General features: G+C 46.6%; 1 protein-coding gene across 1 annotated transcript in view; it reads right to left on the bottom strand.

The window, feature by feature from the left end:
* The window catches only part of AP2S1 (adaptor related protein complex 2 subunit sigma 1), a 66,853-nt gene extending 47,663 nt beyond the window's left edge, over positions 1-19,190 (bottom strand). Inside the window, exon 1 of the mRNA XM_069644578.1 lies at positions 18,727-19,190. Coding sequence (XP_069500679.1) covers positions 18,727-18,729 — 3 coding nt within the window. The 5' untranslated portion in view covers positions 18,730-19,190. The remainder of the gene's footprint in view (positions 1-18,726) is intronic.
* Positions 19,191-20,131: the final 941 nt, after the last annotated feature.

Raw genomic sequence — 20,131 nt, 5'->3', positions numbered from 1 at the left:
CAATATGAGCGGCAGAAAGGTGGCTTGCAAAAGGAAGCACATAGAGGAAGTCTTCATCCTCCTCTTCAAGACATAAGAGAAGGAAAAGAGAGAGAGCTAAGAAGAAAAGATCAGATCAAATTCTTCTAAAAAGCCCTTATGGGCTTTTCCAAGAAGACAGAGTATAGGAGGGATTCCCATGCGTACAGGAGTACAACATACTCTTCTTCACCTTCAACCGACCCTGAAGAGAAGGATAAGGAGGCAAATAGCTGGACAAGGAAGCCTATCAAAAGTGCTATCCCAGGGGCAGACTTTATTTACAAGAAAGAGGAAACTACTTTGAATCCTAAGACTGTATACATCACTATTTACATCATCTCAGAAAAAATAAACGTTCCCTATTTGGAAAAGGCTGGCCCTAGGGGGTGTGAAGTGCCACCTATCTAAAAGGAATAGCAAAAAAATGTACAAAGTAAACTCCTATCAGACCCAAACACTGATGTGGAATCATAAACAACAGCATATACATTGAGGAGGGTATCTGACCACTTAATTCTTCCAGTAACTGAATATGTATAATTATGTTTTTTTTTTTATTTAAAAAAGGTCACATTTTCTGAGCATCAAAATAATCAAAGGACATCTAAAGTCTTGTGGTCGAAAGGAGGGTTTGACATTTCTGGGAGCTATTTAAGCTCCTGCTTCCAGTTTAGGAGAGCCTGGTTAGCTTGACACAAACAGCTACTAGAAGCCACCTTTGACTCCTCAGGTCAACTGGTGTTATGTAAAACGTTCATGTGTGACATCAACTCAGTATGTACCGTAATATGAATAAGAGCAAATAAAAGGACGCATCAAAAGGACATTTAAAGCAGAATGGAAAACATCATGGACAGAAATGTAGTGTTTGCATCTCATGTGCAAGTTAGATTTGTGCTGTGTTGTGTACTAGCTCCTGGTTCGCCTGAGGTAGCGCCTGTCTACTAAATGATGCCCAATAACCAGCAGCTGCTTTTAGCTCCTGCTCATCCAATCTCAATTTCAACCCCTGGAATGGTTTCTGTAACTTAGCTGCTGTGTTGCACTCTTCAGAACCTTTGAACGCATAGGGTGGTTCTTGGGAATTGTAGATCAGAAATCACAATCTTTTGCTTTATGTGAGATGGCAACTCCTTTCAACAAAGGAGTAGTGATGTTTTGGGAAGGAAAAAAAAAAAAAAAGGCGAAACTTTTATATATTTGTTTTTTTATTTTTTATTTCTTGATTATAGGCCGGCGGTCACTATGTTAATGTTAAAGGATATTTGTACCGTGCAATATCGCCAACGGAGTGGTCCCCTGGCGCTCTTGCGGCTCTGAAAAGGGAGGGGGTGAGTTAGTGGGAATAAGGGAGAAAAGTGCAAGAGAGCAGTGATGTGCCGTTGGCAACCTCACCTCAGCCCGGTTAACACCGTTCGCTGGGCTTGGGGTGATGTCCGATTATAGTTAAGTCGAGTTCCATAGGAACCCCGAAAAATGAACTGCTAATCACTTATGACTCATATGACAGATTTGAGAAAGATCCGTTAAAAAAATAAAGTTATTAAGAAAGCAAAAAGACAAAACAAAATAAATGCTATTTCACTTGAGTCCCTATTCATTTTCCCATAGAGAAAAAGTCAAATGTTTTCTCAAGCACACAGCCAAAACCGCTGGATGGAATTAGACCAGGTACAAAACAACTTTGAGCACAAAGCATTGAATTGAATTTCTTGACTGGTTTAGGGTAAATCCATCTGGTCATTCTTACAATATTTGACAAAAAGGGGGTGCCCTTTTCTCCTTAAAACCCTTAGGTCAGCCTTAGTGCCGTTTACAGCAGAGAGGATGAGCAAGGCTAATGGCGTTTGACTTGCTGGATGGATTTGGGTGAAAACTGGAGGGATTACCTACCAGTAATCTTCTTAACCCAGACCTATTCTTCCTCATCACATAACTTGGTGGCCGCCCCTCCCTTACTGGGACTCTATAAGGGTCCATGAGGTGCTTGGATAATACAACTGGTGAGCATGGGAAAAGGAGGGGTTTTAAACTCGGAGGAAAGAGAAAAGCTTACAAAAGAAAAAAGTTGCCTGCCAACGAAGGCTGGTGCCTCACTAAGTACAGTGATGAGGATGAGCAGGACGAGGATTAATGAAGACTATTGGCAAATAATCCCTGCATTACCTCTCCCTACACAATGCTACCACAGTAACATGCATGGCATATCTGCAGTTTCCCACACACGAATATCTTTGGGGCCGGATTATCAAATCTTGTGCAAAAACATGAAGCAAATGAATTTATCACCAGTTTTACTGCTTACATAATAGGAAACATGTTTCGCCCCAATCCATATTATCTAAACGTTATCACTAGGGCAAACTAGTAGACTGATTTATACGTTTGCTGCATAACATGAAGAAAAAAAAAATGTAGTAAACGTTTCTTTTTACGCTACGCAGGAAAAAAATAGTATAAAAACAACAGTGATTATATTTTGCCCAAGAGCAAATCCTTTCAAATAATACGGATTGAGATGAAACTCGGTTGCTCCATTTCATATTATCTAAGAAATTACTCAATTTATAACCCTGGGGCAAACATTAATCTGGCCACTGGTTTCGTAAGCACCTGCCTTCACATCGTGTCCGACCACCCACACCAAAATATCACATGCACACCCTCAACGTGTGAAAGCTGTAAATGTCTAATTTTACAGTGAAATACTTAACATGCCTGAACTTGCCACTGAAACATACTGCGGTTCAAAAAAAATAAACCATATCAATTTACGCTCTAGCAGCAAGATCTCAAGCATTCATCTTGTGTTTCATCTAATAAGCACTGTCTCCCACTCCTCTGCTAGTGAAATCATGCTCATGTTCACACACTCCTCATCCCCCGCCTGAAGCCCTTGATACTTGAACACTGCAACCAATAGACGTACTGCCTCCCCATCTCACACAGCCAAGCAAGTTTAAGGTGATGACATTGTTCCGCGTATCTAGCACTCTATATAGGCAGTACTGGGCTGTAAATTAACAAAGCAAGTACTTTTTACTTTTGGTAGGTTTCATAAAGAAAGTTTGGTAATCGAAACGTGGTGTGATTGTGACCTGGAATATGCTCGACACATGCTCCCCCGACCCATCTGCCTTTGGTCACACAAAGATCTTCAACTCTTCGCTGCATGATCACCATCTACATTGCCACGTTCCTGGTGTACAGCGCCAGTTCGTACCAAGGACAGACACTCCACAGTGTTCACACACATTCACCACTGTACCTCCACCGTGATTTCTCATGTTACACATGGGAGGCAATTGGCTATTTATGCTTCTACACGGTCCCTTGAATAGTCTCCTAATCCTGGTCTCTCCTCCCAAAATTCCACCAGGTACCACTCGTAACTTTCCTAGCTCCAACATCTCTCTCTCGTCATTCGCCCCATGAAAGCAAACACTTGTTCTCTCCTCTTTAATAGTATCATTATGATGGGTACAAAAAACTATTGCTGCGTATGATTTTCAAATAAAGGCTAAAAATTGTGTTCTTGGGTGAAGGACCATATAAAAATCGATAATTTGTCTTTCTAAATCGATCCTAAAACCCCTCTCACCCACCTCAAACTGCATCTCCACACACCCTGCACTTACCTTGCTCCGTCGATGCTGTCCTCCTCTCGGTGCGCTGCCATTTTGCAAATGCGAGCTGCTCCTTGAGACGTACACGAGTGTGCACAGGGGCTGACAGGCACGGTCGGGTGAGGGACTTCGTGGAAGTAAGGTAAGTGTTTGGGTGTGTGCGTACATGCATGTGAATGTATGTAGTGGGAATGGGTGGCGACGCAAATTAAAGTCGAACGACCGGTGCGAGTGTGTGACGAGTAAGTGTGGTGCAGGACAGGAAGATGTGTGAAAAGGGGAGTGCGGGGGTGAAAGCCCCCAAATACGTTAAAAAAAATAAAAAAAAATTTAAAAAATCAAGGGCACAGCGAGGGTTGGACCCCAACGTGATATTACACATAGAACCAGTATGGTGTGGAAGAGGGCAAAACGATAGGGCTGGCAGGCCTTGGAGAAGGGGTGACCAAGAGGCAAGAAAGTGAGAACAACAGATTTATATATGTCGCTTCATGCCCTCATCTTCTGGTTTTTAAGTGCAGCAGTGGTTTTGAGACACAAAATGGAGGGTGAATACTGGTCAGACTCTTCAAAATGGAATGGTGTTACCCGCGGGGAGTGCTTTAAGTGGGATGAGAAATGGAGGAGGAGCTCCGACAAAAGGCATGGCCTAAAGAGTGCTTGTGATGCTTGAAAGCTGGCCAGCTTAGGCAAGGGCTGCCTGCCCCAAATAATATGTAACCTTTTTGTTGGGTGGGTGGGGGGACGGGGCAGACAGGCAACTTACATTTGGAAACCAAATATTTATCTGTATGGTGAATATGTTGCAACAAAGAACATATCCTCGCCATCCACAAGACATAAATGTTGGCTTGGTCAACGCTGCACTAGAATTATTAAATCATGAGCAAGGATTTTTTTGAGAGGTATATGCTAAAAGCGAATCATTTCTAGGAACTCCCAATTCAGGTGGCCAGGGCACAGTAAGAATGCTTGCTTTGCCAGGGATCATACACTGTTGCAGCCATAATTTCCCATTTGAAACTTGGGTGTCTTCCCAGCACTAGTTGATTCACCCATGTGTTCATTTTTGGCTTCCCAGGACAAAATCATGAACTTCATTATGGAGATGCCTCAGAGTGCAGAGATCACAGAATAGACCAACCCCACAATGTATAATTTATACAAAGATCAGGGTGCAAAATGTGCACTTGTCACTAGCCACGGTCAGCGATACTCGACTCTTTCGGAGTTAAAAAAAATAAAATAAAAATCATAAAATGGTGTGGTGTCTACGTATACATCAGAGGCGACTTTCTTATGGCTAGCTAGTAGATTGCAACTTGAATTTTTGATCCCTGCAAAGATTATGAGCAAAGCGGGTACGACTGTAGCTTTGTTTTCCCCCCATTATGAAAAAACTTGGGGACACACTGCAAGATGCATGACAGGGGGTTGCGTGTTTGGGAGCCGATTCTTTCAGCGTTGGCACGTCTTTGGGGACGTGCCACACATGACGAACAGAGCTATCAAGTTACCCATTCCATGTGGGAGAAAGCCAAGCTGTCCTGTTTTTCCTCGGTATTCTGGAACAGAGTATTGTCTTTTCCGTTTTAAAAATGAAGGGCAGCACCCTCAGAATTCCGTGGGGTGAAAAAACAGAACTGCATGGCGGTCTCACAAGTGGGAGGGGGAAACTTGAGAGCTCTGTGACAACAGTGACTCTCAATTGCCACTCAACGCTGTGCCTGCAGTGCAGACATCCGATTATAGACACTTGTAGCTTTCTACTAGAAATGCAAAGCGCACGGCAGGTTTTAAAATAATCGTTAACCAGAGCTTTTGTTTTATGGCCAAAACTGCTATTGTTTATGCTGCGACAGGAAAGCACTGGCTGTGCTAGCAGAATGTGCGTGAAAACTAAGGCTCATCACGAAGCAGTCTTTTCCTTACTCGAGATCCATAAAGCTGATAACCCCGGCATCCGTCCATTTGTACCCAACACATATTAGCTCATTCCCTTTTCCCCCCAAAAAAGGGTAGAATGAGTCTTGTTTGTTTTTGGCATAAAAAGGTCACAGATTTATTTCCACAATATCACAAAAACCACACTGCACACATTGTGGAAAACACTCATAAGATGCGGTGACTGCTCCGTGTCCAAAATAAACTGCTTCCCCCTTTCCTTCCCAAAGAGTCCAGAATAGGCCCAACTCTCCCAACCTTCGCCTCCGAGCCTCTCCTGCTCCTCCAGGCGCTCCTGGGCGGGGAGAGTGCCGTTTCCTTGGGGGAAGCTGAGCCCTAGTTGTTCCTCCCAGACGCCCCTGCCGCTTAGGCTCCCAAGGGGCGCTGGTCTGAGAAGAGCGAAGACCCTTCCGGCTTTCTCCTGGCTCATACGGAGTCTGTCTCATGCGTTTGTTCGCCAAACACTGCCACGCCACGGGTGGGTTACCGTCCACCGTGGCTCCCCCCTTGCTCCTCTCCTTACATTTCCAGGATTTTCATGCAGAGATTCCAGAAAAACAGATCCATTCCCAATGGTGATAGGTGCACGCCATCTTTGAGGAAATATTCTGGAGATTTCAAATTAATCAAGCCGTGCCTGATCTGCCCAAAACCTCTGCCCCTGCAGAACTTTGCCATTGCGCAGTTTAGCTTTTGCCTGGACCTCTCCACTGCTGCGTGCTTATCCGCACCTCTCCATTCTAGCCTCGGGATTATCTCCGACCAGACGATCTCTGTTTCCCCCAGTTGTCCTGCTAGCTCCTGCAATGAGAACATAATTTCCCGCATCAAAGCCCCCCTCCCCAAACTTGTCAAATCGTTAACCCCCTCACCCCAAGTGAATAACCAATATGTCTGGCTTTTGCTTGTTGTCCAACAATCTGCACACATGCCCTTGCAGTTGTGCCCATTTCATACCTGGCACCCCATGCCACCCAATCCTGAACTCGCCCGCCGTCAGCTTTTCCTGCTCCGCCGTCCAGCTTGCCCCTGCCCTAGACACAAATGAGTGTCCTATTACCCACACTGATCTCCTCCTCCTTCGGGCTGGTGGGGAATGAAGGAGGCATGTCAACCTTACAGTTTTTCAGGTCTGATATCTCTTGAAACAACCCGTTTTCCATCTCCCAATCTGTTTGATTGCCACCTCCCCCGTGCCCACGGCTGCGGCCGATGTAGCGGCCCCAAACCGGAATGAGAGTGTCCCGAAGACCCCTTCTGTCTCCCCTATTCCCACCAGTGCCAGCTCCAATACCCTCCTAAATTGGAAGCAACTCAGTGCTGAGCCACCCTGGTGAATGAGTAGCGGAGCCCCCTTTACCAAAGGAGGTCTTAGTTTGAGAAAACCTGACACTGCCTTGACTGGGCATACAATGCTTCCTGAGATGGGATGTAGCAACACTGTGCACCCTTTGACTTCTTGAACCGTCTTTGATCGTTTTAACCACAATGTCACCTGTTCCTCAGAACAGTGCACATCCTGCATTTGTAAAAATCTCGTACCTTTGTTCTCAGGTACCAGTTCACTTACCCTGAATGCCCCGAAGGATGCTACCCTGAATAATGACACTTCGAATCCCCCGTGGCAGATGTCGCTCAAGGCAAGCCACCACCCTCTGTAGCTTGACCACGTCTATGTGCCTCCTTTCATCACTTCTAGGCCTCTCTTGCTTGGCCCAACCTTTCATAGCCATAAAAATGTAATGTTCCTTAGTAGGGTCACCCTTCCCCTCCAGTTTAGAAAAATGAGCGATGGCTGCCAGGTGGTATGCCATCCATGACCTGGTTTTCCCTTCATGCCAGCCCCAAACCACAAAGGCCCTCACCGGCGTCTCCTGCTGGCCTTCTCCCAATACCTCTTGTTTGAAATTCAGGTACTGTTCCCAGCATGCCTTGCATCTCCTTGTCGTGCCTGGTGCCAGTGCCGTCTGAATCAGGGTACTCAGATTGCCCCAATCATGTACCACCACTGTGTTTCGAACGGGGACATCACTTTTTCTGCTCCATGGCAACTCTCGAAATTTCTCCCACTGCAAACAAGAGAGCGCATCAGCCGCCATGTTCTGAACCCCAGGTATGTGCCTTGCTCGTACCTAGATATTCCCTTCCAGCATGGATCTATGGAGCTCCCTTAGCAACCGCAAAACCCTTGCGCCGCTGGCAGAACCTTGGTTAATGATTTGGACTACTGCTGGGTTGTCTGACCAGAGCATGACTTTGCTGTTTTTCAGCTGCTCCCCCCCAAAGTTTAAATGCTACCACAATGGGGAAGAGTTCCAAAAGCGTGATGTGCCTGGTGACCCCCTGCCAATGCCATTCCTCCGGCCATGCCTTGCCGCACCACTTGGTGTCAAGGATTGGCCCAAACCCCAAAGCCCCAGATGAGTAAACAACTCACGCCTGTCTTTGCTGTTACTTTCGCTTCTCCACATTAGTACCCCATTAAAGTTGTCCAAAAATGTGTCCCACATGGCCAAGTCCTCCCGCACCTCAGACCCCAGCCTGACATGTTGGCCTGCATGTTGCAGCCCTACTGTTTTCAGCTCCACACTCCTTGCGAATGCCTTACCTACCGGGATGACTTTCCCTGCAAAATTGAGGTTGCCTGCCAAGACCTGGAGCTCCCTCAGGGTTGCCTTCTTCTTACACCTTAGCCCCTTGATGATCTTCTTCAGTTTTGCTACCTTTCCTGGGGCAGCCTGCATTCCCCCTTCACTGCGTCAATTTCAATACCCAGGAAGGTCAGACAGGTCACTGGCCCTACTGTTTTCTCACAGGCTGGTGGAACCCCCATTACCTTTGTCAGCCTCTGAAAAGTAACCATGAGGTCCTCACACTCTTCGGAACCTTTTTTCCCCGATAAACAGAAAATCATCCAGGTAATGTACCACTGCCCCTTCCCGACACTCCGCAAACTCTAAAAAGGTGCTAAACGCTTCAAAATAGGCACAGGAGATAGCGCACCCCATCGGTAAACATTTACCATAATAGTATAGCTCTCGCACCTTGAAACCCAACAAACGTTGACTTTCCACATGAATGGGTAACAAGCGGAATGCCGACTCAATTTCGGCCTTTCCCATAAGGGCTCCCCTCCCAGACGCTCTCACCACTTCCACCGCCTGAACGGATGAATAATGCACTCTGCACATTTTTTCGCTAATCCCATCATTGACGGACTCACCTTCTGGAAAAGGGGTGTGGTGGATCTGCCGGTATTGCCCCTCCTCCTTCTTGGGGACCAGCCCTAGCAGTGATATTACCAGGTTTGGCATTGGTGGTTGCGTGAATGGACCCGCCACCCTGCCCAGGTTTACCTTTTTGGCTACTTTGTGCCACCACATCTGGCATCCCTAGCGCTGACCGCAGGTTGCGTGCCACCGTGCCCTTTTTTACCTCTGCACATGGGATCCTGAAGCCCCACCTGAAAACTTCCCACAACAATCTAGCATCTTCACAATCTAGCATCTTCACAGTTATGATAAGTATTCAACCACGGAGTCATTGCTTGCAGGTTAACTGGGGTTGGCAGCCCAATTTTAATCAAACCATTACACATTCGTTTTGGGGTAGACCTAGACATCATGCTCTTAACCTCATTCCTTTTTGAACTTCTCTTTTCCCTTTGGGCTGCTCCTGCGTCTCCCGTCACTGGCCGTGGAGCTGCGCTCCTCGTGGCTCCCTCCCCAAGGGTGCTTAAATCAGCATGTTTTGCCAAAGGGGGCAACCCTCTTCTGAATTGACCCTCCAGCAGTAAGCTTGCTCCCCCTTGTAGCTGGCTCTGCTGTTCCAGGAGGAGTTCCCGGAAAAGGACGCCCTCCCCCGCTGTGCATGAGGCTTCTCCCCTGTGGATTTTTCACCCCCTTCTCATGTGGGCACCAGCGTGTCCAAAAACCCGCCCACATCCATTTCGTCCCAAGATAACGCTGGCCATACCTGCATTTTCAAATGGAATACCCGGTCATACTGTAGCCATCCCTCACCCGCCACCCGTTTTAAATAAAGATCATGGATGTACTGCTCATATGCCATCATTGCTAAAGCATCCTGCGGATACTTTTCTATCATTATTGAGGTACACACCTTGAACGCCTTATGCCAGTTATGAATGGATGCCTCAGTCTTAGGTGTCTCCTTATCCCTTTTCTCCTTCTCCTTCTCAGATAATTCCTTTATCCCGTTTCCCAGTGGTTCCATCCCCACAAAATCCAGGATTTCTATGAACTCCTTCCTCCATACCCTTTCCTTGACCGCCAGTGGTATGTGCCATGATAAAGAGTTAACTGCCACCCTGACCGGGCCAAACCCAGGCATTGTTCTCCCATACCCCTTCCTGTCCGGCATTGGTGCTGGGAACCGGAGGTAAACCTGAGTCTGCCACCCCTTCCCCCCACCATGTGGGTGCCTGTGCTGCCCCTGTTGCTGCTAGCCCCAATTGGGTCACTGGACTGCCCCCACTTATGGGGTTTGCGCTGGTTACTGCCATGGGCTGTTGGATTCGGGAAGACTGCGTTGTGGTGAGGCCCCCGGTGTCAACACTAGCCACCGTGTTGCCCCCTTGACCCTGTACCTGCTGACCTATGAGTGGTGTGGTGGGCCACGCCTCTGGCCACTGGCTCCCCCTTCCCGGCACCCCAATGCTAGAAGGGATCCCTGGCTGCTGATAGCCCACTGTGCCCCCGGCCCCTGGTCCGGTGCCACCCCTCTCTGCTGTAGTACCGCTGCCCCACTTCCCATTTGGTTAAAGGCATTGACATTTCCACTCAGTAATTGCCCGCTGCCACCATTCCCCCATACATTGCATCACCATACCTTTGACCGCCCCCAAGGATGTGGGTCCGTCCTCCCTCGCAGCCACCAGTCTGGTTGCAGGCGTGCTGGGTGGTCCATGATTCCTTGGCGCTTCCACAGGTGCAGATGCCGGTACGGCTACAACCTCCTGTGTCCTTCCCTCGTTTCTTGCCCCCGCTGCCTTGGACTTCTTGCTACTTGCAGCTTGCTCGCCTTGGCCCTTTGCGTCATAACTCTTCTCCTTTTCCCCGTTGGTTCCTCTTCCTCTGCCCCATGTCCTTCACCATCTAGTTCCTGCATTTCTTCATCTTCCTGGAACATCAATGGGGATTCAGACCTCTCACTGGGCCCTGGCTGCTCCTCCCCTGGCTGTGGGACCAAGGCCTCCATCCAGTTGCTGCCATGCTTGGCCACCACAAGTTTGGCCATGGCGATGAAAGCATCCAAGTCCATTCTTGCTGCTGGTTGTCCTGTGCAAGACGGGCTGTATGATGCAATGTTTGCCTGATCCTTTGCCTTGATTGTCTGGCCATGTGTGCCTTTGTGTCCACGTGAGCCTCCTTGAAGAGTAGTGGAGGCATCGTGTATGGCTGGGCTTGTGCAGCGCGTTGTCGCCTGTTCTTTGCGTGATTGCCTGGACACGTGTGCTTCAGAATTCAAGTGTTGCTTCTCGACCTGCGTGGCCGATGCAGTGAGTGCGGCAGGAGTCTGGTGTGTCCTGGCCCTCTCCCCAGATTGTCAGTGAAAAGTTGTGCTTTGTCAGGAGCAGTGCTGCGCGCTGGCCGCTTGCTTTTGTCCCTCACCGTGAGCCTCTGTGTTCCACGGATGGCTTTCCCAGGCCGCTGTGCGCGAAGACCTTCACTAGACTTCTCGCTTCCCGTTTCCGGCCCGACTTGGCCTTCACGGTGACTCCGGATGTCGCTCCGCCTCTCCTTGTACAGCCACTCTATCAGCTGTACCTCCGGCTGTAGTGCACACGGCGGGTTCCTTCTCCAGCAGCAGCGGTGTCCCTCGATGTAGCCGCTGCCTCCTGGTAACGCCGCTCCCTTCAGCTGGTCCTCTGGCGGCTCGGCACACCGAGGGTCTCCTCTCCGTCCGCAGCAGTGCCCGATGCCGTAGCCGATGCGTCTTCGTACTGCTCCCTCAGTCGATCAGCTGGCGAGTCAGCACGCCGCGGCTCTCCTCCAGCTGGTTCCTCCGCCCGCGCTGCTCACGCCTGCTCTGCTCTGTGGAGCTGCAGACGATCTTCTTCCAATAAAGGGAAAAATGAAAACCTTCGTGTAGCGAGCGGGCGTCGTTCTGCAGCGGTTGGATATTGCCTGCAGTAAGGAGCCCGCCTGTTATTAAGCCCCTCCCCTTTCTTTTGTTGCCCTTTGCGGGCTTTCCCAAATTTCGCCGTGCTTTCTCCTTTGCAGGCTTTCCTTTTCTTTTGCCGCGCTGGGGTCAGCGCCTCCCCTTCTTCCACAGGGGGAGGAGGACACTGCTCGGGTTATCGGGGTGCCTCCTCCATTTCGCTTTGCTTTTCGTGTTCGTTGTCACCGACATTGCCCTTATTCCTGGGCAACAAAAGCAGAGTCAAGGGCGCTTGGCAACAGCACATCTGTGTTTTCGCCAGGGGACCAATCCGGTGGTGAGAGTGCGCGGCACAAATATCCTTTAACATCAACATTTTCAGTGCAACCTAACGTAACGTTTGTGAACCAGAAGACAATGTGCAGCCGCCACCCATTAGTGATGCCTCTTGCAAGATTTCTGCAAGCAACCAAGTCTCCTGTGCAGACTTTCCAAGTCTTCGGCAACTCACAGGAGTCGCGAGCAACTATGGGCAGGCTCCGTGGCGGAGACAGTTTTTGGTGCTGGGAGTGCGGGGGTAAATTTTTCTTGATTCACGGCAGTCATGTCTGGTGAATATTCTCTATTAGTGGGAGCGACTGACCATAGCGAGGGAGCCCAAAATAATTATGGGTGGTGCAGGGGTTTCTAAGCCCCCGCACCCAATAATATATTTATTTTTTTAATAATGTGCTCACTGGTGCATTTTGCAGCAGAATTAGTAAAAAGCCATACAATTTACAGTTTGTTCTCTAGTGTATTACAGGGAAAAATCCAGCAAATGCCATATCACCAACAGCACAAGGCACACAATGTAAATCCCAAGCATGAGGCTGAATCAACAACCAGGGGTGCAACAAAACTTACATTTCGGGGGGAGCTAAGTGGTGATGGGAGGGACCACTTCAAAAAATAGGCATGGCAAACTTGGAGGCTCCAACCCAACTATTCTACCCCCCCCTTCTAAACCCCCAATAGTCTGGTGTGGGGACCAACTATCAAGTAGTATATTTTAAACCACAATATCCATAGAGGTGATGTAAGTCTTTCTTGAAAGTAGCAGCTTTAAAGTTTACCTGCGTTCATTCAAGTACATCTTTCTGAACAAACACCGTAAAACTTTAACACCGCCAGTTCCGAGGAAAGGCTTCCCTCAACTCTCTGCCTAACAAAATGCAAGTGTGCACATCCAGGGGTGCACCTAGGCTAAAATGTAGGTGGGGGGCTAACCCTTCAACGGTTGGGAGAGACACTAACTTCAGAGACGGTGGAGGAGTGGCATACTTACTTGTGTAGGGGCATCTAACTTTTTACTCATTGTAATCAGGGACATCATTTAGGGGTAGCCAGAGGTCGCAACTGGGACCTCCGAGGTCTCCCTTGCGACCTCTAGAAAAAATAAACCTTTTTTTATTTTTAATGCAAGCTCATGGGCTGTGGCAATCACCATGTGGCTCTTTAGTTCTGGAGTGGCTGGCTTTCTTGTTAAAGCCCCTTAAAAAAGAAGAAAAGGAGTGACACAAGTCTAACACTTTCAGCACTGACCCTAAATATGAAAGATTAGGAATATCAAATAATATGTCTTTCTGGAATTCTATACAATAATTGCTAGACTCAAAGGTTTATTTCAGGCACACTTCAGGTGGTGAGTCACTGATTTAGTCTGTTCTTAAACGCCTCAACTCAGCCTTTCATCCTTCTGAGGTCGATAAATGAGTACCAACACAGGTTGAGTGATATTGGGTGTATATTTTTTCTATATAAAGCGCTTAAGTGTAAGTGCTATATAATAACACATCATTATCATTTGGTCATGGACGTCTGCTTGCATTCACAGCAATTTGGTAATATGGGCCTATACACACTGATCTTAACAATAAATATGGCGAACCATTCTTGAATGAAATGTACATCACATTATGGTATTATTGTAACCATATTTTTTGCAATGCTAGGTGATAGCACTTCCTGTTTTGTCAACGGGTGAAAGGTCATGTTCCATTGCATCCCGCAATATCACTTCAGGGTGGGGTCAAATGACCACTTCCTGTGATGTCACCAGGGGTCAAGGGTCATGTGATGTCACTTCCGCTACCCCAGGCATTTTGGTGAAATGACGTCCCCAATTGTAATCCGACTATTCTAGTGCAGCTTCAATGTTACCATCAGTTAACACTCTCCTTTAAGTCTGAAAACAGTTTTTGCAGATCCTGAAGGTGCTAGAAAGTGTGAAAATGGAAGATGGTGTGCAATGAAAGACTCAATATCATAGCATAACTTGACATTGCAGAGTGTGGGGCAGTACTCTGGACGGCCCAGGCAACTTCAGTGGATGCGAGCAACAGGGGAAAGAAATGCAATGTTGGTTCTACCACTGCTCGCTATACTGGAATCTCTGGTGAACTGACTAGCTGGTGAGACTATGTATGCCTGTCTAATCAAGTGTTATGAGACTGGGGGAGAGCCAGTGCAGCCATAATGCAATTCTATGCGACAGTATTGGAGCCACTAGCAGAGGAGCACCAGGGTACACCAATGTGTCCCTACACTTATTAAAACTGTCCTATTGTAAGGGTGTAAATGTAATCACTTATACGCACTCCAATTTTTGCAGTTGAATTCAGGGTGAGATTACATTATTAAGGAAGCCATAAAAAGGATGGATTGAATCAGGACTATTGATGCGATGAGATCAGCAAAAGCCTCTGCCTCTATTACCCAAACTGACATACCAAGGGCGTTTTTACCCACTTACTTATGGAAGTCTCCAGATCCGGCCAGTAGAGCGACTTCCTGAGATTACGATTAAAGGCCTGATTCACACACAGATACGTTTTATACTGGCACGGTCCAATGGAAAAACGCTCTGTGAATCAGGACCCTAATCTGCTGCCAACTCTAGAAATACAACATGTAAGAGATGCAGCAGAGATTTCTTCCAATATTTGTAAAAAAATGTGATAAGTCTGAAATACAGTCCCTAAAACATCTGTTGCTACGGTGTCCAGGAACATTGAACTCGAGGGTTCACAGATTATGCAGATTTGTTCATCATGCCTGGTTTTTGGAAACAGAATGCGTTTGGAATAGAATAGCTGCCGGGAATGAAGATTTTTTTTAAAAAAATGTAAACTCTTTTTATTGAATTTACAACATGTTAAAGCAAAACAAAACAACCCCCCACCCCCCAAAAATGAAGATTTTATTTTAACATGTGAAGTAGTAAGGTTACTGAAAGAGCTAAACTTGGTAAGATAGCAATAAGTGCCAGATCATGTTAGACCTAGAAAAGAAAGGGGCCCTAGACGGGGCAACGTTGGAATATATTTTACGGTTTCTTAGATTTTCTCTACTGTCTTGGTAGGATAGTAATCTTGAGAGTGAGATGATGGGAAAGTCATCTTTTTTTTTTTCTTTCTTTGTTTTAAAAAGGGATAGTGAATATTTCTACTTTCCTATTTTTGGGGGGATATTTATAATTTCTGTATGTATATTTTAAATGCTTTGCTGTTTGAGTGATTTTTTTTATATATGCGATTTTGTTTTTGTGAAAAGTCGACATTTGTATTTGACTATAACACAAAAACTTTTTTTTTTTTAAAATACATTATTTGCCCGGGGTCACACACTTACGCTTAACAGCAAAGCAGGGACTTTAACCCACACTGCAATTTAGGCACGGCCACCTTCTTCCATGCTTTACTTGGAACAAATATTTTAGTTCTGGGTGTCAAGACAGTGCCAGCTTCCCAATCCTAGCTCCAACACACTGGAATGCCCAATGAAACTTCCCACCTGACCTTCCGTTAAGTTCTCAAAACGAGGTTCTTCAACTAATTCATACCGGTACCACACCATCAATCGCACCCAGAGACCGTTTTCATAAAGTTATGAGTTACTTCCGGTTCCCCTGTAACCAATGAAACGTAGAGCCCTTCACCTGTACAACACTGCTAGGAGTAACTATAACCTGTCAGTTCACTGTAACTTCAAACCACAGACAGGCTGTCGTGTCATGATGTTATTCCTTATGTTTGCTGTAACTAAGTAAGTCCTGCTTGTAACAGCGCCACAATGCCCTAGGGCCGCTTGTGCGCTTCATAAATGTAAAAAAATTAAAAATAAAAACCTACAATAATATTGTCCTATAGAGTTTACTTGCAAAATACACAAATTGCAGAGTAAAGCATCATGACAACATGTACATCCTTATGGCAGCATGTTGGACCAAAATAATATCACTGTACCTTCATTTTCCACATCCTGAATGGAAAACTATAAGTTGTAAAAGGCTAAATATCTACACACATTATTTTGAACGTTTTAAGACACAAAATAAAATAAATTGTGTCATAAACTCACTTATGTTTGGAGATTCGTCACAAACCTCCAGCTTGTCGTTATGTATGGTTTTAAGAACATTCAACTAAGGACATCAAAGCAAACTTGACCTTTTAGCATATCAAGCTATTAGACGTTATGGGTGTGAACACATTTTGAAAGGGTGCTTTACTGTGTTGCTCGCTTTTACTGTCACATATTTGCAAGGCAACTGCTGGTCTTTCAGTTGGAAATTCACCATCCTGCATAAGAAATTTTATGCTGCTGATGACAAAAGAAACATGTTGTCTAGTTCATTGCGGCACTAGGGACGCAGCCTGTGTGTCTCGGGGGCTGTGACTCAGGGAAACGGGCAGTGCTTGATGAGCCGAGCAGATAGATTTACAAAGAAGAAGTAAAATGCGCCCAGAAGCAAGTTCCTGATCCTTTGAACTGTTAAAGGGCACAGAAACCCAGACCCTCAGCTAACATTTTGGGTGGCCGAGGGTGCTTCAGCCCAGTCAGCTCAATGACGCTGCTGTGCGCCTGGGGCCACAACCAATCTACGACAATAATGGTCACTCTAAATCTCATGCACAAAGCTGCTGCCACAACCAATCTACGACAATAATGGTCACTCTAAATCTCATGCACAAAGCTGCTGCCACAACCCATCAACGCCAGTAATGGTCACTCTACATCCCTACACAAAGCTGCTGCCACAATCCATCTACGCCAGTAATGGTCACTAAATTCCATTCCCGAATCTACTGCCACAACCTATTTATGCCAATAATGGTCACTATACATCACATGTTTGAAGCGGATGACACAACCCATCTATGCCAACAGCCTCTACAAGGGATTAACAGTGACCAACCACACAAACACTCATGCCCAAGCACACTCTAATGCTAGCATTCACATACATGCAAGCACAGCTACAAACTCACTCAACTAGTCACACACACTACATTACATCCAAACACATTCAAGCCTGATAACTTATTACACAATCACAAAACACACACACTTACCTTAGGTCTTCTTCTCTTCTGTCTTTTCTTCAGGAAGGCTGGGGCAAGGCCAGGCACAGAAAATCACAGCCCACCAGGGAGTGCTGAACCATGGGGACAAATTCAGGCATGCTGCACCAGCGCATGCCGCACTTTTAGCAATGTGGAGGATTTTTTTTTAAATATGAGCTGGTGCTCCGTCATGAGCACCAACCCTGCGGGAGGCATTAGGGTGCACTGGGCACCTAGAGTGAACCAGGGGGGTGGGAGGGATGGCAACCAACACCCCTGCCCCACCCATGGCAACACCACGGGGCAGACTCTCGCAAATACCTTTACGTTCACAGGAAATTTGCATTTCACTGTTCCTCTCTTTGGAACTACAGGGTTCCTCTTGCTGGATAACCCTAGATTTCACGGTCTACAAAGAAACAATTGAATTTGAGAATTTTCATGCGAGCATAAGAGACCCGTAAATCGATGGCAACAAGGCAAGGGCGAATACAACGATTGTCAGAGTATCATACATGTATAAAGGTGGGTGTCTGGACAGTGGGTGAGGTGCAGATTTGAAACGGGTGGTGTGATGCCTAATTGCCAAGGAGAAGTTACTACGCATACTGACACAAAACGTGAACATTTGCACAGTTACCAACCAATGGATTATCTCAATTCACCAAGCGAGTTGATGGCCCCTGTAGTTTTGTCAAGAAAGACTCGAAATTTCGCAGCAAGCACAGCTCTCAATCTTGAGAAAGTGTTGCGAGTGTCCTATATTGAAAATGGTGGTACAACTTGAAACTTGTATTTAAATGCATTGAATAGGGATCATGTTTTGGAGGATCACAGTAGATCATGGTGATTGTTTCAGTTACCACTAACATTTGATGAAACGAGGGAAGGATAGACCATCCAGGAATGAATCGCAAGCTGCCTTGTAAAAGGAAGGGTTAAAAGTAAGGCCTATTTATAAAATAATGTGTGACAATAATATGATTCAAGCCATTTGCTTACTTGCCAAGTGGCCCAACGTCAAGCTAAACACCTTCAATCAGAAGCGGCGTCTCCATTTGCGATGGCATACGCTCCCCCCACTGCATGTATAGGTCTTCAAGACCCAGCATGCACGGTGAAAAGACAACTCTCGCGTCACACATGAGCTGGGGGCATTTGTCAGCTATGCTCTTGGTAGCATTAAAATGGCACAACAATAAAAAGTCCCATAAAATATTTGGGAAGCGGTGTGAAGACACAGCAGGCTATTTGGAGTTGTTGGCGGTCGCTGTCTCAGGGATGCAAAATCTACAGCAAAAGAAACTGCATCTCTAAAAGGACTGTAATCAACTGCGAGCATCTAACCTTTTTGCCAGACACTCCCGCATTATATCGAAGACTTGGCAGGTAGGCGAAACCCCCGCTTCACGAGCAGTTTTTGCAGACTACGGTGAGAACGCTCCTCCGATCTCCCTCATTCCCCCGAGGTCCTCCCGTATTCTCCACTTCATTCCTACCTTTCTTTAAAGCCCCTCCCTAAGATGACCTCGTTCTTTATGCAGTTCACCCATTCTCATGATATATGTCTGTCCACTGCACCTCTCTTAACCCACTGTCTCCCCTCTCTCCTTCTCAATTCTCACCATGGTTGCTGTCAACTCCCTTTGCTCTCGGGATGCCTCTGCTCCGGGTTCTTCGACCGTCTCTCCCCCTTGCCTGGTTCAAGCCCCAAGGCCTTCTTGCTTCGTTCTCGAGATAGAAAAAGGACTACTCTCTGATGCATCCTCTTCCATGAAACCTACGGACATCTTAGAACGGTAGGCTCTAGTTGCCATTCGAGAAACGGACCTTAGCAAGTCGGGTCTCCCTCACGTTACGTTTTCTGTCATTTACGTCTTAAACTAGCTCTTGATCTGTCACAAGCCACATTCTTGAACTCAATTGGGAATTTGGAAATCGGACGCTGGTTGGCAGCGGCCCTCGCACGTAGCATGGAGAGCTCAGCTGATACAGATGGGCGTCTCTTCGAAATCTGCAACGACTTCGTAGCAGCCACGCACTCTGCAGGGCCGACAGAAGATGTGTCAAGGCGAGTAGGCGGGGCACCATTCAGCAGGCATGTTGGGCAGCCCTCTTTTATACAGCTGGGAAAAACAGTCTGCACAACCCCCCAAAGGAATGCAGCAAGGGGGTTAATGTCTTCAGATCATCAAAGGACAAGCAACCAGCCAGGGAGCTGAACCACTAAGTCCCTCGTTACAAGCAGGACAGTTTCTAGCCAACTTGGTGCCCAGGGTGAAACACCAGATTACGCTGCACCCCCCCCCCCCGCCCCCAACTGTCACACGTTACTCCCAAACTACACCTATGTGCTGTGCAGCGAAACCCCAGCTCAATATGAATAAATAATTGCTATATAAATGAAGCTGGTTTCATTACATTACATTGCAATGCAAGTACTTTACAGAAGAATTCTATGTCCCGACCCGGAGGCTCGGATTATGCTTCTCTTATCTTTACTCAACTTGAGCAGCATTACAATAACAACCTTAGTAGAACAATAAAGTGAAACAACTACATGTTCCATGTAAAACAGAGTCTTTTTCTCATATAAACATGTGATCTTATTCCTCCAATAATCTCTCAATACCACTATAAATTTGTCCATCATCTTAATATCCTCCTCTTTCTTTGCTGCTCGGGCAGCCAGGTAAGTACCAATTTGTTAAATTTGGAAAGTTATGTAACAAATGAAATGTTTGTATATCTAAAGTAGTGAAAGTGGGGGAATTCAGTGCAAGTGCAATGTATCTAGATTAAGACAGAGCATATCAGCAGTGTAAGGAAAACCTTGATAATTTCGCCGGTCGGATACTCCGTGACAGGAGTCCGGTCGGCATTAGGGGGCAGAGTGGACACGCACCGGAGAGGAGGCGCATCGGGAAGACGTATTTCCACCACGCCCTCACTCTGGTGAGCCGTGTCTACATTGAGTGCCTGCATTCATCCAGCATTCATTCTAATCTGTTTACTCTCAGAAGGAGATAT

The sequence above is a fragment of the Ambystoma mexicanum genome, chromosome 2p (genome assembly GCF_040938575.1).
Source record: "Ambystoma mexicanum isolate Mex_15411 chromosome 2p, UKY_AmexF1_1, whole genome shotgun sequence".
NCBI classification, from domain to species: domain Eukaryota; kingdom Metazoa; phylum Chordata; class Amphibia; order Caudata; family Ambystomatidae; genus Ambystoma; species Ambystoma mexicanum.
The sequence above is the reverse complement of the archived record's forward strand: the minus strand, read 5'-3'. Positions and strand labels throughout refer to the sequence as shown.